General features: G+C 40.6%; 1 protein-coding gene across 7 annotated transcripts in view; it reads left to right on the top strand.

Annotated features, from left to right (window-relative positions):
• The window catches only part of ryr1b (ryanodine receptor 1b (skeletal)), a 66,978-nt gene that overhangs the window by 5,903 nt on the left and 44,416 nt on the right, over window positions 1-16,659 (top strand). For 5 of the 7 annotated variants that reach the window (XM_037125133.1, XM_037125102.1, XM_037125139.1 and 2 more), the window contains 12 exons: window positions 10,628-10,747; window positions 10,852-10,953; window positions 11,501-11,521; window positions 14,005-14,079; window positions 14,232-14,310; window positions 14,496-14,608; window positions 14,707-14,806; window positions 15,032-15,128; window positions 15,225-15,299; window positions 15,519-15,675; window positions 15,791-15,955; window positions 16,374-16,495. In XM_037125133.1, coding sequence (XP_036981028.1) covers window positions 10,628-10,747; window positions 10,852-10,953; window positions 11,501-11,521; window positions 14,005-14,079; window positions 14,232-14,310; window positions 14,496-14,608; window positions 14,707-14,806; window positions 15,032-15,128; window positions 15,225-15,299; window positions 15,519-15,675; window positions 15,791-15,955; window positions 16,374-16,495 — 1,226 coding nt within the window. The remainder of the gene's footprint in view (window positions 1-10,627; window positions 10,748-10,851; window positions 10,954-11,500; window positions 11,522-14,004; window positions 14,080-14,231; window positions 14,311-14,495; window positions 14,609-14,706; window positions 14,807-15,031; window positions 15,129-15,224; window positions 15,300-15,518; window positions 15,676-15,790; window positions 15,956-16,373; window positions 16,496-16,659) is intronic. The other 2 variants (XM_037125144.1, XM_037125125.1) reach the window with 1 other exon arrangement.

Below are 16,659 nucleotides of genomic sequence, written 5' to 3'. Positions count from 1 at the left end.
ATCAAAATAGTTAGTCCTTTATTTTCCCACAGCTAAGCACATTTTGGAACAAATGACTGTGTATTGATAGCTGCTGCTTACTGCAGGTCTTACACAGTAAAATCCCTGGTAGATGAGGAAGAATGGTGTCTTTTTACCAAACTAAACATGTCACACAACATATGCTCCTTTTACTGTGACAAGCAATATGGAGTTAGACGTTATATGGACTGTGTGCTCGGTTTAAGCTTACTAAACTTAAATTCAGGGAAAACGAAAGCTTTTCAGAGCTTGAAAAGTGGCCCCTGCATGAGATAAGACCAAGAGGGAAGGGTTAATTTATGGGTCGCCATGTGGAAACTGCTGATAGAATAAATTTGCCTTACAGAACTTCCCTCAGGATGGCTCCTCAGAAGTGCCCTCTTGAGTGTTTTTAGGTCAGATTAGCTTAAATTTATGTTGCTGTTACACCGAAAAATCCATTATTCTGCGGTAATCATAACTTCAATCACAACTTAATGGCCAGCTGCTCTCTGTAATGTGTTCTCAGGGTTGTGCAGGGTTAAATTGTCACAAACATGAGCTGAGATAGTAAGGCACGTTCTATATTCAGTTGAAATTTTGCACAGTCCATCACCAGGATCGTGAGTATGATGTTGGAGCAAACTCACAAACTCTACAGTAGATTATACGTGTTGCCCTTCCCTGTCAGGGTAACTGTGAACATGTAGGTGTTCCTGCAGCTTGAGAAACCCATTGTTGTCTATTTGAGGAAGGAGCTGAAAAAAACATTAGCAGTATCATACTGTCATTTTTATCCCTTTCTCTGTTGTTCTTCTTGTTTTTCGCCCCTGCTGGGACTCCTCTAAATAAGAAGAAACGCTGTGGAGGTGTGAGTTTGAGAGTGATGCGATGCAGTGTTGCCATCCCTTGGGGTTTTTGTTTGATAGTAAGAGAAGGAGAAAAAAAAAAGGAGATTAGAGCCTTTAAATACTGAATCCTTCTCAATGTGAGACAGGGATCACAGGGAAAATATTCCCGGTCCTCTTCAACACATCTCTTGTGATCATTTACACATCACAAAAGGCCACACACACAGATTACTCACAGTGCTGCTCTATTCTATTCACAGTTTTATTGTATTATTCTAAAATGGCCCAGGCTATGACTCATACTCCAATAGTTGTACAGTCTACACTTGCTTGTGGTTTATGTGTGCCACCCTCTGTACAGTGGCAGGTCATTTTCCCCCACACAAACACAAATTAGATTACAGGTATCTAGTGTTACCCTCCCTTCTTAAAATAACACCTTGGAAGCACTTCAGCCCCCACAATGGCTGTCAAGAGATCAGCTTAGTTCGCAATTACAGGCAGACTTTTCCCTTCTCTTTCAAAAAAAGCCTATTACAACAGACTGCTGAAATGTCTATAAACACACAAGAGTCGACATCAGGTGACCCAGACTTCATACAAAGGCGCCGTTTCTCTGCTGGTGACGATAAAAGCTGCGTCACTGTTTCATGATGCCACGTTTGCGGTTTGAATCACACAGGCAAAGTGAGTTTGAAGGGGTATTCAAGCTCCAGTCTATAACAGCAGTTTCTTTTTATAGTGTGCCACTATAAGTCACACACTCTGGAGGGAGCAACCAGAGGAGTCAGTGTCCTATTTGCCAGCATCCTTTGGGTGATCTGATGTGTGTGTGTGTGTGTGTGTGTGTGTGTGTGTGTGTGTGTGTGTGTAGATAGTGGGTGTGTGTGTCTGTGCGAGTCAAGTGAACAGAGATCTTGTTCATTGTTGTGACAGTCAATTGTGGCATTTGTGAGAAAATGCAGGTCTGCAGGCGCCATAGTAGCTTTGTCAGACCTGTTTGTTCTTACTGAAGCTCTGATTTAGTGATTTATTGGTCAGAATGTCACAACATGTAGATGACCTTCCATTTTCAGTTACATTTATCCCAGTTGGAATGTGGATTTCACAACGCATTTTGACCTGCAAACAGTCCAGTGCTCACTGGGTGATGGTGATTGTTGGCTGACTTGTGGCAAATTTGAAGATTTTAGGGGTTTCAAGAACTTTTTGCCATTCCAGAATAGAAAATACTTACATATCACAGTCAAGACACATTAACAGAGCACCTCCATCATCAAAGGGCAACAACAGGGGACAACATCTTCCAAATGCAGGTTGTAAAAACATTTCACTGCTTCTACAGGGTATCCCGATTGAATTCTGCAAAACTCTGTCTTTCTTTTGCCTTAAAATGTCATTTCTCTTTCTCAGATGGAGAGTTATACTATCATATCTAAATTGCTGCAGCTTATATGACACTGGCCAGGGAAACTCAAAACTGCAGTGTGACCTACAGTTTATTTTGTTTTGCTTGTTTCTGCTGCTGTTTATTTGTAAGGGGACACAGAGTCTCTCCCCATTTTTCACAGCTGTCATTTTTACCTCCTGTTTCTGTTTCTGTTCCTTTTACAAACACACACACACACACACACACACACACACACACACACACACACACACACACACACACACACACACACACACACACACACACTCCTTACATCAGTGAACTACAGTAGCAGCAGACTTTCAGACGGCAAATGACAGGACAGGGGTGATGGAGGTTAGGGAGGATGTCAGTGAAGCATTAGGCTTTAGAAGTGCTGAGCCTGGGAGATGAACACGTCCACAGCGGGACAACACATGCACACACAGCCACACACACACACACACACACACACACACACACACACACACACACACATATACAGCACCTGTTAGTCTGCAGCAGTTTACACAACAAACAGGTGGTGTCGTCTGCTTTCTTAGGCACGAGACAGAAACAGAGGGAGGGAGGGATCCTGTAGAAGCAGTTTAACAAAGTGACACAACTGTTATGCAAACTGGTGTGTGTGCGAGTGTGTGCGTGTGTGTGCATGTGTGTGTGAAGAATAACCATTACTTATAGTTCAAAGACTTCAAAGTCAGGTCGGACAGATACAATACTATTTTTTACAGTAAAATAAAAAGAAGTCAGGTCAGATTTTTAACTACACACAAATAAAAACATACCACTTGTAAGTATATACTCGTCCTTTAGTATAAGGGTATCTAAATTACACATACTGTATCTGATGATTTTTGTACTACGGCTTTACATTTTCAGCAACACATCATCATGCCTAAACTACTGAATAAGTCGATTGTCGGTGACTCCAAAATTGTTAATTTACCACATTTAATGATGTAGGTGTGATGAAGTGAATAGTCTAAAACATGTAAGAACAAAAGATGTGATCCTTCAGAGCCCTTGAGAAGTGTTTTGTGGCGAGACACCCAGTGTTTACTTGATAATTTCTCACTCTCAGTACTTTGTTCCAAGATGCCATATCTTCCATAATATGTGTGCAGGGGGAGTTTTGTCAGAGAGGAAGGTGTTGGAGACTATTTTGGATTCACAGTGTGGTCGTTTGGCTCGAGGCGTTTGAATTCGGCTGCCTAAATTACCTTGAGAAATTGGACAATGTTTTTTTCTGGAGCTGTAGGAACCTGGTGTTATGAAATAATAACTTTGAGCAAAAGTTGAGATGAAGCTAAGAAGATGGACTGTGTGTGTTTTGTGTACTTCAAGCGAGGCTCAAGGGTGTTTGTTTCGTTCAAACTCTTCATTTTAACTTTTCACAGGCAAGAATGTAAATCGCTGAATAGTTTTAGACTCTGGGATGTTGCTTGTCTTGCACAGTAAATCTCTCTCTGCACCTTAACTCACTACGCATCAGCTTTAAAAACAGGAGAATACATTGCTTACTTTTAAGGCAAATAGACTTTTTTTGTATGGATTCTGGATTAAGGCCAGCTAAAATAGTTTATTTATAACAGTGTTTTCCCTCGAATCGCTGCTGTCTGCCAGACTGATCGTCTTTCAAAGGGCAGGGGCTGTTTAATGTTGGATGTCCTCTAGTTTGTTGCAGCTTAACTGAGCTGGAAGGGAGTTAAGTTGGCGTTGGCTGTCAAAACAAAATGTGTCAATGAAATTAAACATTGGTATCTCTTAGAATCTGATTTATGAATTATCACTGTTGAAGCCTTAAGTACCCAGTAGCTCATTTTTTGGTGAAACTCATAAAATATGGGACTATATGCCATTTAGTAGATATTTTTCTCATCAACCTGCATCCCTCTTAACAATTTTACTGTTTTACAATTTTATCAGAAGTGTGTATGAATATTTTGCTCTGTGGTCATTGTGAAAGTTGTAATCCACATTCAGATTTACAAACCAGTAAGCATTAATGTACTTTAAATGGCAAAAATACAAGTAATTACATTTTCCTATTTATGGAAACTGCAATCTCTTTTTTAAACATTTTTTAGGTAGTGATTAGTTAATTTTTCCTCATCAGAATCAGAAGATATCTGCTAGTTTTCCTCTGCTTCACTGCCGTCCCTGTGAGCAAGAGAGTCTTACTCTTTATCCAAGTGAGACTTCTAAGTATCTCCAAGTGAGACCTCTAAGTATCTGCTGGTCAGCAGAAGGAGGGAATGTGATAGTGACAGGTGCAGCCACTTAAAATAGGAGAGGAGTGGAGGGGAAAGGCCCACAGCGGAGTGGTAGAGGTAATGGAAAGAGGGACAGAAAAGAGGATGGCAATGAAATAATAAGAGTAAAGAGAGAAAGTATGGGTAAGAAGACTGTGAAATGATCAGGACAAAGGCTACAGATAACGCTTTAAATGTTCTCGACACTCTTCTGTGTGCAGTGAGAGATTTATCAGCTATGACTCAGTGCAGCACGATAACTCTTCTGTCTCAAGCCACCTATAACATTTGTACTTCATAACTTATCTGCACAACTCAGTCATCCAGAGTACATTAGACATATAACTCAGAGCAGAGACCCACATACACAGAATCGTCACTGGAATGTAATGACTCCCTGCATCACTGCAGCAGTGTGAAACATTTTCTCATTATATATAAGTTGTTATTGCGTTCGTTGTTCATATATTGGATTAGTAATCGTTGGTTTGTTGTTTATTGTCCTGCTGTCAGACAGTCTGCAGGGACTTCTTCCTCTAATGTTGCAGCTACAAAAACCCTGACACTGTAGTGAGCATTTATGTAAGGGAGTGAAGTTTGCTGATCTGAAAGGTGAAGCCTTAAACCTGCCTTCTTCATAATGGCCAACAGGCAGCGGGACTCCACCTGTTCAGAAAGATGTCTGATTGTACTTAAGCTGATAACAAAATGATTCTACTTTTCACTTGATTTATTACCTCAGTTAAACTGTTTCCTAATGGATTTATAGTCTTGCTAGTTTCAAATCTTCAATGCAGCACGATGTTCAAGTAGTAAATTATGGTCCCATTTAGAGTGGAATAGATGGTAAAGACTGGTTCTCAGTCAGATCCAATCAGGATATCCTCGTTAGCTCCATCTTCTCATCCAAATGGTCACTCATTGCTCCAAAAAACCAAGATGGTGGCAGCCATAATGCCAAACGCAAGGCTTCAAATGGTAGTCCACAAACCAATCAGTGACGTCACAGTGGGTTTAGACTTGGTGGTGATTTAAGGAGATGCTCTGGCTATTTTAGAGGTGATATGTAAGAGAGATGGTGTGGTGGCTTTGTGTGTGCTGTATCTAACCTAAACTCTCTCAGGCAGATGTTATATTTACACTTGACTCATTTCATATCCTCGGCACGGACTCATAACCCTCAATTAGGGATGCATGATATTGGATTTTTGCTCATATTCCTTTTACTGATATTTTCCAACATCATTTACGGCGAATGTGAGTGGAGATTTCAGAATATATATACATATTTTCTTTTTGCTTTCAACTAATTGCAGAGAGAGCGAAGTCCCTCCTGTACATATTGTTATGCCTTCTCTTACTGTGATGCTTCAAATGCAGACATACCAAAGCTTTTCAAAATGTACACATTCTCTGGGCAAAACAAGAAAACTACTTAGTCAACAGTTCATGTACTTGTGCTTGATTAAAGTGTAATCTCATGGACCTATCAGATCGGCAGAAGTGTATATTTCAAGTCAATCAGATCTAATCTAATTTAATTTTAGTCTTTATGAGACAGTGTGGATGGTGAACGGGTGGATGTTTTATCAGGACAATGAAAATGGTCTTATGAAATACTTTAGGCACTGATTCTGAAAATAATCACTTAATTGAAAAGCCCCTGAACAGAATTATAAGACAAGACAGAAAAAACTGAAAGAGAGATGCAAAATGCAGTCAGAGAGAACAGAGGAAGGTTGTTTGGGAGATTTATTCCTAGAGATATTTTATAAGTAGTGGAGAAAGCATAAGTGAAAATGCATGATTTAGGAGAATGAGAATGCCACAAGGCCCTTCAGACTGCAGTCTGTGATGAAGAATCCCGATAGTGCATCAGCTCGGCCTCCTCTAGTTTTCAAAGGGAAACCCCATCACCACTCCCCTGTCCGCCTTATTGAACTGTTTCTCTCTGCCACCCACATACTGTGCAATGTGCTGTCCCTCACTCTTTTTATGTCTGCAGAAACATAATCAATGGCCTGAGGTGGCCTGCATCAGCACACTTTGATGAGAGCATTGGGCAGAAATCAAGACTGCAAAGAAAGAATGGTTATATTTTTCATCTGATGAGTGATTTGATGACTTGGCAGGTTTTTCAGTGGAGCGGATGTGGCACTTCATCAATTCAGAATTTTGAGACTGTGGCGTGAAAGTAAACAGTGAACTGAAACAGGGAGCGAATATTGAAATGAAAATAATCAGAAATCAGTCATCAACTGAAATAAAGATTGACATGTATTAAAATATTAGAAAATAGGTAAATACGTAAATAATCAGAAATCTATCATCAACTGAAATAAAGATTCACATCTATTAAGATATTAGAAAATACATAAATGTTTTGCATTTAGTAATTAGAAGATGCACAAGCTGGAATAAAAAAACAAAAAAACTACCAAAACTTCATGATTACAAGTTGGTTTGTGTTTTGTCGTGTTTTCTTATGGGGGTAAAAAGAAAGGCTTACAACTGTTGATGTATAAAGAAAAATGTTGTTTATTGTGACATGCAGTTGAAAGTCGAGCCAGGAAATGAGCTTTTTGGGCACTCCAACAACAACCAGTGGAGGTAATACAGTGACTAAAGCCACTCATTCCATTTTCACACTTTTTTGAACAAATCCTGAATCAGCTGCTTACCTGCTCCTAGAGAAGACAAACCTCCCAATTACAGTTAAAAATGTATCAGCACAGCTGGATGGTTGTGTTCATTCTTCATTATTGCATCAATTCAGACTGTGTAAAAATGTCCCAACATTTCTGTGGCCTCGCCCTCTTCTCTGAATATCAGGATATCCACCATAAACAGAAGCGTCACTACATGATCGCATAACTGAACAATCTAACACTCTCTCTGTCAAACAACGAGAAGTGTATTAGCTTTGCTCACAGATGAGGAATTACCCCTCGGTTCCCGTCCTGCCCTACCCTACACTCGAGTAGAGCATAAGAAGATTGGTGGGGGAGGATATCTGTCAACATTTTGCATCTGTTTGCTTGTTTGCTTCCTGTTTAGGGTGGGCAGCGTGCCTGCTTGTCTGGGGAACCCTGGCTACCCTCTGTCTGCAAGTTCACGATCAGACGGCCCTAGAGAATATACAAAGGTGTCTGCTTTCAGGCTCTATCTGTGCCCCTGGCTGTAAATCTCCCCTGCATTACACACCTCTATTTGAGCACACTGGTGTGTTTGTTTGTGTAACTGTCAGCCAGTTTACATCCAATTGTCTCTACATCTCCCTTTGACCCCGAACATCCACATAGCCTAGATGTTTCAGCCGCCAAGTCCAAACATGGTTTAGCTGTAACCCTACACCATCTATGTTAATGGTGCATCAACGGCGTACACTTCTTTGCCTGCTGGCCTTGTGTAAATTCAGTTGGTCAGGTGTGTAACTTTCACTCTGTTTACCTGTCTTGGCTCCATCAGATCCGGTCATGTGAGATAAACAAATAATCAGTTGTTGTTGTTGGCTTACAATAAAGTGTCATGTGCACATCCTTTAAATCCTCAAAGCTGCCTCTATTAATATAAGGGTGAGTTAACAGGTTGTGTGGTCTCCAAGTCAGCTTTTCACGTGGTCTCATTGGAAGTGATTCACACAGTGTGACTTTTGGAAGGGCACAGCTCTGCATTTGCTCATGCACTTTACAGAGTACTGTTGTCTGAGCGTTGTCTGAGTGCCCTAACATTCAGGTTGGAATTACAGGTCAAATACTGGCCAAGGCTTTTGTGTTTGTCTGATCCAACCACAAGTTTGCAGGTAACCAGTCATTTTTGTCAGGCATATTTGACTGGTTAAATATGTTATCTGTGACATTGCTGCATTTAAATGTCACACTAACATGATCTTAAATGTTTCCAACAGTGTTCAAACCCAGAGAAGTCTGCAATTTTGTCAAGCTTAACAGTGCATTTTAGACTAAATTCTGTCATCCTGCTCACCATTATAGTTTGGTACATGTGATGTCCTCAAGCCCATGAAATATCTGATTCTATAATATTCATAGTTTCACATGGTTGCTTTCAATGAGGATTTTCAGCTGGTTCTGCAGTTCATCAAAACCCAGATATCATCTTTACATAATATTGCTAAACATGGTCAGACCTTATTTTTAAAGCACTTTGAAAATGTTTACAAAATGATTGACATTGAGATAGAATATTTTCTCCAGGCTCAGTGCCCATGCGGTGCCAGAACCCTTGAGTTCTCTCATAGTCGGTCTCTTGGCCTTTTTTTGTTGCTTACAGAGGTGGAGTGATTCAAGCAGAGGAAGTCTGTCGTGTGAGACTGTGGCTGTGGAAATAGATGGACTGCTGTATAACGTCGGTGCATATATCGCCTACGGTTGTCATCTGATCGCACAGCTTGTCTCGGAGCAATGAGTCACTCGGTTACTTCAGTCTGCTTTTAGACGCTCACAGGCTCAGCCCTATCTCCTTAATCGGGGGACTGCAGTCTGTATGCACTGTCCTCAAAACATGGCCACTTTAGCCCAATTTACCCTTTCTGCTCTGCCCACTTCAGCTGAGCTTTTCCTGTCACCTTACAACTTCGCTGCAGTGATGCCTCAGAACAGTTGTGGCTTTAGCCCTGATAAACAAGGATCCATGTCACTGTAGTGTATAAAGCTACTGGTCTTAAAAGCTTTGAAGTTGTATAAGTGGTACTGTGCAGTAGCTGTAGGTGGGAAAGATAGTGCACCCCTTTAACATCATTGAGAACTTGATCTCTCTTTTGCACAGTCTTTCTGCAAATTCTGTGAAAAAGTCATTTTTGTGTAGTCCATCGACGGGTTTAGTAACACTTGCCGTGAAGTGGTGTTGCTGATGTCTGCAGTGAAGGAGAGAGGGCACAGTGCTCCACTTTCCAGAGCGCAAAGCAGGGAACGCGAGGACAGGACAGAGGAGACATTTCAAGGCTGAGAGGAGACAGATGATAGCCTAGCCAAAGGAAGAGGGGGCACACTTCAGCCAACGAAACACTAGAGGCCCCTGGGTTTAAGAGAGGAGTAGATGTTATGAGGTCACTGATCTGCATCACTTTCCCTTTTCCTGCAGTGTGCCACAGACATAGACATGCAAACATTCCACCCTCGACCTCGCTTTAAAGAGCACGCCTATTCTCCTAAACGCTAAGTCAAGAAACATCGGCGGTGCTGAATCACCAGGGCAAGACAGCGAGCAGGTCGAGAGAGAGAAGACAGTGTAATTCAGTGTTTTTTAGACGAGAGGGGAGAAAAGTCAGAAAAATCTTTCTAGAAGTGTGGAGAGGGATTTTACTCAGGTTAAGTGATAGATCCACTTGCATAATGACTGAGTAGAAGGAGCAGCTGAGAATGTGTCAGTGTCAGGTGTGGGTTTCACAGGGGAGGGGTGTTTATCGCTGTATTTACACCACACTCCGGAGGGTCCAAGCAGCGACGAGGAGCAACAAATTACTGTCTGTTAGCATTCTGCTTGTGTATTAGGTTGTGGGTATCTATTGTGCCGGCCACTACTGAGAGAAAATGTTTGCAACTGTCCCTTTAGTGTAGACTGTGATGGATTTCATATGTAAAGCGAGAGTTTGGTAATTGATATCTACACAATGTGGAAATAAAATGGTTTCAGACATATCATAATAACTACATCTAGATGATACTGAGTTTAACAAAAAATTTCTATCATTTAAGTTAACTTAACATAACACTCTGCATACATTTTGATAGTCTTCCAGTTGCACATTAACACAACATTTGCAATTATTGTATTATATTGTTTTATTCTGTTTTTATGTGCTGTAGGCAAGTTTTCCTCTTCAGCTCTCCTTATGAGGTATGTCACTTTAGTCAAGAAAAGGTCAGTAAAGGTCAGTAAACAACAGACAACAAACACACAACACAGTTGGATAAAATATTTAAAAGCAGGCATAGAAAGAACAACCAGCAGCAAAAATCAGATCTAAGGGGAACAGGCGTGTGATTGAATGCCAAAATGTGTTGTGGCAGAGTTAAGTTAATGTGTGCCAACATGAAAGAAGAGTGAATGAATGTTTGATTGTGTTTTGGGTGCAGGATGACCAGGTCGTTCTGCAGTGCACTGCCTCTGTCCTGAAGGAGCAGATTAAGCTATGTCTGTCCTGCGAGGGGTTTGGGAACCGTCTCTGCTTCCTGGAAACCACATCCAATGCTCAGGTAAGCTCCTGATAAGTTCTTCAATCTTTTTGTCCTGTGCTGTATGTACGAAACCTTGTTTTAATCAACTGTATTTTACCTGTGTGTTGTTTATATATTTGCAGAGTATACCCCCAGACCTGGCCATATGTAACTTCATTCTGGAGCAGTCCCTGTCGGTCCGCGCTCTGCAGGAGATGTTGGCCAACACGGTGGATATGTCCGACGTAAGTCTCAAAAACAGAAAATAAAGAAATGAGTAATAGAGGAATTTTTGGAAATGGGATGGAGACTGTGATGGAGCAGGCTTGTCAGAGATGGAGTAGGTGCTGTAGAGAAAATGACTTGTGAATGACAAATAGTAGAGGTATTTTCTCCATCTTTTCTGACAGGTAAAAAATGTACCTATTCTGTTTATCATGCATTCTGCTGCACCTGCCTCCAGTCCCTCTCACAGGACGCAATCTGCAATTTGTTTTTATGTTTCATATTTTATTATACTAGGTTTGATTTTGGATTCTAGTCTTTTCTCTTCTTCTGTTTATTTTATTGGGTCTCTTTTGGTTATATTAAGATTGCAGATTGGGCGTTTAAACATAACTGTAATAATCCTGTTTGGTGATGAAGCTCACCATAAAGCATATTATACATTGTGATCCCTCAGTCTTTGTGAGCGCCATAGAAGGAATTATTCTTTGCTTTTATTTTAGTATGATTTTATTTACCTGTTATCTGACATGCCCTCCCCTTCCCTTCTTGCTCTCTGCCAAGCAGGCAGTCGATTTGGATAAATGGGTATGTCTGTTAACATGTCTCTTTTCCTGTAACGTGTGTCCAAACCAACCTGGCAGCTGTCTTCGTTCTTGTCCTGTTGCCCACTGGATGTCCTATTGACTGAAATAGAGCTGTGTCATTCACACATTGCATATCTGTTGAACCCTCACCTCTAAGGTGGTGATCACTTTGTACACCTTTCATTATTTTCCAGCTACAGGCACTTATCAGTATGTCTTTAAATTATCCCTTTTTTTTGCTGAGTTGTTCCTTGTCTTCTGAAAAATGCATAGTTACTGGTGAATAAGTAAGTTTTATTTAAGCTGTGGCAAACAGTATTTAGTGCACATCTGTATTTTTTTGTGATAAGACAACTGCATTTGTTCCAACTCATTTTTACAATAGCAGGTAAATCTAGCAAGGTGTCACAATGCATCATTCATTTGCTTTTTTATGCAGCTTCACCATTCATTGATATACCATTATCATCAATATGACCTTAACCTGCTTAATGTTGTTCCTTTTGTTTCAGCACATTGCTCTTTGTTAGTCCTTGTCAACGTCAAACAAATTCCTGTTGCCCGTTTTTATACAGAATGAGTTTTATGACTTCTAAGTCTCGTCCAACTCGGCTTACCTTAAAGACTTTAAAATCAACTTTATGTATAATAGTGCCACGTAGCTAAAATGCCGAAATGTTTGGTAGTATATTTTGTTTTCCAGTGGTTAACTTGAAAAAACATAGGTCATGTCAGTCATGATATTTTTAGTAATCCAGGTTTGATATAAGTCCCTCTGACACAATAAGTTTTATAACAGTCATATAATGAGAAGTCATTAAAATAATATCAAATTATGAACTTACGGCACTCTCAACCATCCAGAACATGAGACAGTCAAAAGATGTTTTGTGTTTTTAGTGTAACTGACATTTCTGAGAAAACGCTCTTGCTTTTATGATGTTACGACTTTAGATTAAAGCAAAATGTTGATGCCCATCCTCTTGGGTTGTCAACAGTCATTTTGAGATTTGTTAGATATCAGAAACTGAAAAAAAGTAGAGGAAAAGTGGGTGTATCAATGTATAGTATGTTTTAAAAGACAATAAAATGTAGTACCTTGTTGTCAAACCTAGATGAAACAACAAGTGTTTTGACTCCCATAAATCTTCCATTTGTGCCATCTGAATGACTCGCACGTACAATAGTAGAGACTAAGAAAAAGAACACGACAACCCAATCTTTCAGCTACAGTGAAAAACAGATGAGAGACACCTTGGTTCACTGTAGCTAGTGAATCTTCTGCATTAGGAAAAACTCTCTATTTGCAGAATCTCATTAGTTGCATCATCTTGGCTCGTTTGGGCGGCTCTTGACCACGCAGGACTTGAAGGATGTAGATGAGCGAGGCCTTTTCTGATGGTTAGCTGGAGGATGAGAATGGCATGGCACGCTGCCCAGTGGAGGGTTCCACCCGTCTTTGTGGATGAGGAAACCAGACACCCCCAGAGCTCTGGACAGGCCTATCTCCCCCTAAAACACACACACACACACACACTCTCACCACCTGTCGTAACAAAGCCTAGTGCTAATGCCGATCAGCGATAATGGTGCTACCACTCGACTCACCTGCCCCTGAATCATCCTAGTGGATTAAAGGTGCTTAACCCTACATACAGGCTTGACATTATCTTTCTGCTGGCTCAACCTGGCTAATCTTTCTATAACTGTTGCAGTAATTGTGTTTTCTTGTTGCATCCTTGCTGGATGTTGAGAAAAGGTAGGATGGATTAATGTTATGTTTGCCGTTGTGTAAGATACAATCTCAGCATTTTATTTTTTTTGCACTGTATCGAACTTTGTTAGTGACGTCATTGTGATACCTTGTCTGAGAATTATGATGTATAGTTAAGTCTTAGCTACAGCACTTTCTTTATGCTGCTTTATTGCTGATGTGGTTCTTGTTTTTTAGCTTGTATATGTACGTATAAAGATTAACCCAGACCTTTTCTGTACGTTTTTTGTTTTTGGATAAAATCATTTATCAGTGATGCGGCACTGTCCACAAATGAATGTTTTTTGTCTACAGATGACTTACTTAAGTATTCTTCTCAGGGTTGTTGTTTTTTTTTCTCCTTAAAAATACAGTGATAAACTTTCAGCAATCACTCAACTTGCCACCCTTGTTCACAGCCACCATCCATCACATCCGTCCCATCCTTATTTTTCTCTGTATCTCTTCTTTTACAATTTAACAAAAAGAGTTTTATTGGTTCCCAAAGGATATACCTGGACACGGACACCCTATGCTTACAAATCAAATGTACTGTACTGTTAATATAAATATCATACAGCAAATGTATATCCAGCATACAGTGCTATACAATATCAAATTACAAATTACCTGTGACCTCCAAACCTAAAATATCTCCATTTCCTTCTGGTCTGATCAAGGTATAATTGAAGTTTTGTTAAGCTGTTCTGTTATATCTTCTCTTCCTCCAGTCGTCCCAAGGTGGAGGTCATCGTACCTTACTGTACGGTCATGCCATCCTTCTGAGACACAGCCACTCAGGCATGGTAAGACTGCATCCACATTATGGTTCAAGGAAAAGAATAAGCTATTTGAACAAAGGATGGTCTAATTCAAGTTTCTTTACTTTAATTTACATCCAAATTTGTATCTGCACTTTTAAAAATCTCTGTCCTGATTCTAAAACTTTTTCCCTCAGTACCTGAGCTGTTTGACTACATCACGGTCACTCACGGACAAGCTGGCCTTTGACGTGGGCTTACAAGAAGATTCCACTGGTGACTGTTTACTGAAACTTGTTATCCCTTAGTACCATTGTTGAAGGTTTTGTTTTTTCCTGTTATGCAATTTTTGCATTGGCCTTCTCTATTCTCATACCTACTATTGCAGTCCTTTTTTGTCATTGTTATTTGAGAAATAGAAACATTGTTGTGATGATGGTTACTTGTTGTTCTTGTTGCAGGTGAGGCATGTTGGTGGACCATTCATCCAGCCTCAAAGCAGAGGTCGGAAGGTGAAAAGGTCAGGGTGGGTGACGACCTCATCCTTGTCAGCGTGTCCTCTGAGAGATACCTGGTAAGACTCTCTTTACTCAAAACACTTTGCTTTTACACAATGCATGATTTAGACATGTAACTTGATCTTTTCGTCCTGCTCTTGTCCTCCGTCCTCAGCACCTGTCCTACGCCAGTGGAGATCTGATGGTGGATGCCTCCTTCATGCAGACATTGTGGAACATGAACCCAATCATGTCAGGATGTGAACTAGCTGAGGGTACAACACTGCTTTACACCTCTTCCCCAATGCTGTGCAGCCCTGGAAATATATGAATATATAAACACACATTGATATAGATGAATGATCTGCATGTTTTATTGTTGTATTTTAAAATATCAACTGTGAGCAGACTGGGTGCCGTCAGAAGTCATTTGCCCTATAGTTACCATGTACTGTACATAAAGCACTCACAGATACTGAGGTGTGTTTTTCTCCTCTCAGGGTTTCTGACAGGAGGTCATGTCATCAGGCTGTTCCATGGCCACATGGACGAGTGTCTCGCCATCGCTACCCCAGAAGAAGGAGAGGAAAAGCGCAGGTAAGAGGAAGCAGAGCATCGTCTGTGCAGCAAAAAAACGCCCTCTTAACCTGATTCAACATCACTGTTTGTGTCTAAGCCCTGACTCTGTTACAGGATGGCTCACTATGAAGGTGGTGCTGTATGCAGTCAGGCTCGGTCCCTGTGGAGGTTGGAGCCTCTCAGAATCAGGTGATTGTTTTTTGACAGTCATAGATATCTGTTTGTCCCAGTTGCATGTAAACAAAGTATCTGTTTTGTTACTTGTACACATTGTCTATAAATCAGTAAAATAATTGCCTAAATGATTACAATTGCAAACACCAGGAGCTGATCATTATAATAAGTAGTAATTAAGGGGCTTAATCAGCTTTTGCTCATCATCTGTTTTCTTCTGATTTCTGCCTGCAGCTGGAGCGGCAGCCACATGAAGTGGGGGCAGTCGTTCCGTATTCGCCACATCACCACAGGCCGGTACCTGTGTCTGGATGAAGAGAAGGGTCTGTTGGTGGTTGATCCAGAAAAGGCCAACACCAAATTTTCTGCTTTCTGTTTCCGTGTTTCAAAGGTCAGAATTAACATTTTCTTGCCTTCGGTTTCTGTTATTGTGCTATGACTTCTTCTCTCATTGACCTGTGTGATTTTCTCCCACCCTTTTTTTCCTCCTGGATTCCCCTGAGCAGGAGAAGGTGGATGTGGCTCAGAAGCGTGATGTTGAAGGGATGGGCATTCCAGAGATAAAGTATGGAGAGTCCATGTGCTTCGTCCAGCATGTGTCCACAGGCCTGTGGCTCACATATGCTGCCCTGGATGCCAAAGCTGCTCGTCTGGGAATGATGAAGAGAAAGGTTAGTTTCTACCTGGTGGATCAAATACAAACACTGTCTTAATATACCAGTAGAAGTTGGTGCAGATGATGTGTATAATAGTATTACAATTGTAATGTTCTGAGTCTCACATGTTTAATCATGCAATAATAAAAACTAAAAGAGCTGAAAATATTGCTACCAAAGTAACCACCTTGTTACAGGTTGTTTGGCTGAAGCTATGTGTGTTTTTTTGATTTTGAAAAGGCATACATGATAATCAATAGAATGTACTTAATGATAATTAGCAAGATTTGGGTTTTTGAGCTATGTTAGATAGAGCATAGCTTTCCCAGTATCTTAAGCACAAGATAATCTTAACATTATAGCTGTTACATGACCAGCCACCAGAACTAAGGGATATCATCTCCAGTAAAATTATGTTTTTTTGTATCCCCAGGTCATTCTGCACCAGGAGGGTCATATGGACGATGCCCTAACTGTGTCCCGTTCCCAGACTGAGGAGTCTCAGGCTGCTCGAATGATTTATAGCACTGTGGGCCTCTTCAGGCAGTTCATCAAGTAAGTAAATACATCTTTAAAAGTGGTGGCAATAGTGGTGGGTGATTCCTCTTTGTGTCATGATGTAGTGATGCACAGTGTTGTTATGTGGTCCCGTTTGATCTGAACTGTAAAAAATAGGAATAAGAATGTGTGAAAGACACTCTTTGCCAATATGTTTGTGT

This window comes from Acanthopagrus latus, chromosome 2 (genome assembly GCF_904848185.1).
Source record: "Acanthopagrus latus isolate v.2019 chromosome 2, fAcaLat1.1, whole genome shotgun sequence".
Taxonomy (NCBI): domain Eukaryota; kingdom Metazoa; phylum Chordata; class Actinopteri; order Spariformes; family Sparidae; genus Acanthopagrus; species Acanthopagrus latus.
This window is presented reverse-complemented; position numbering and strand designations above follow the sequence as displayed.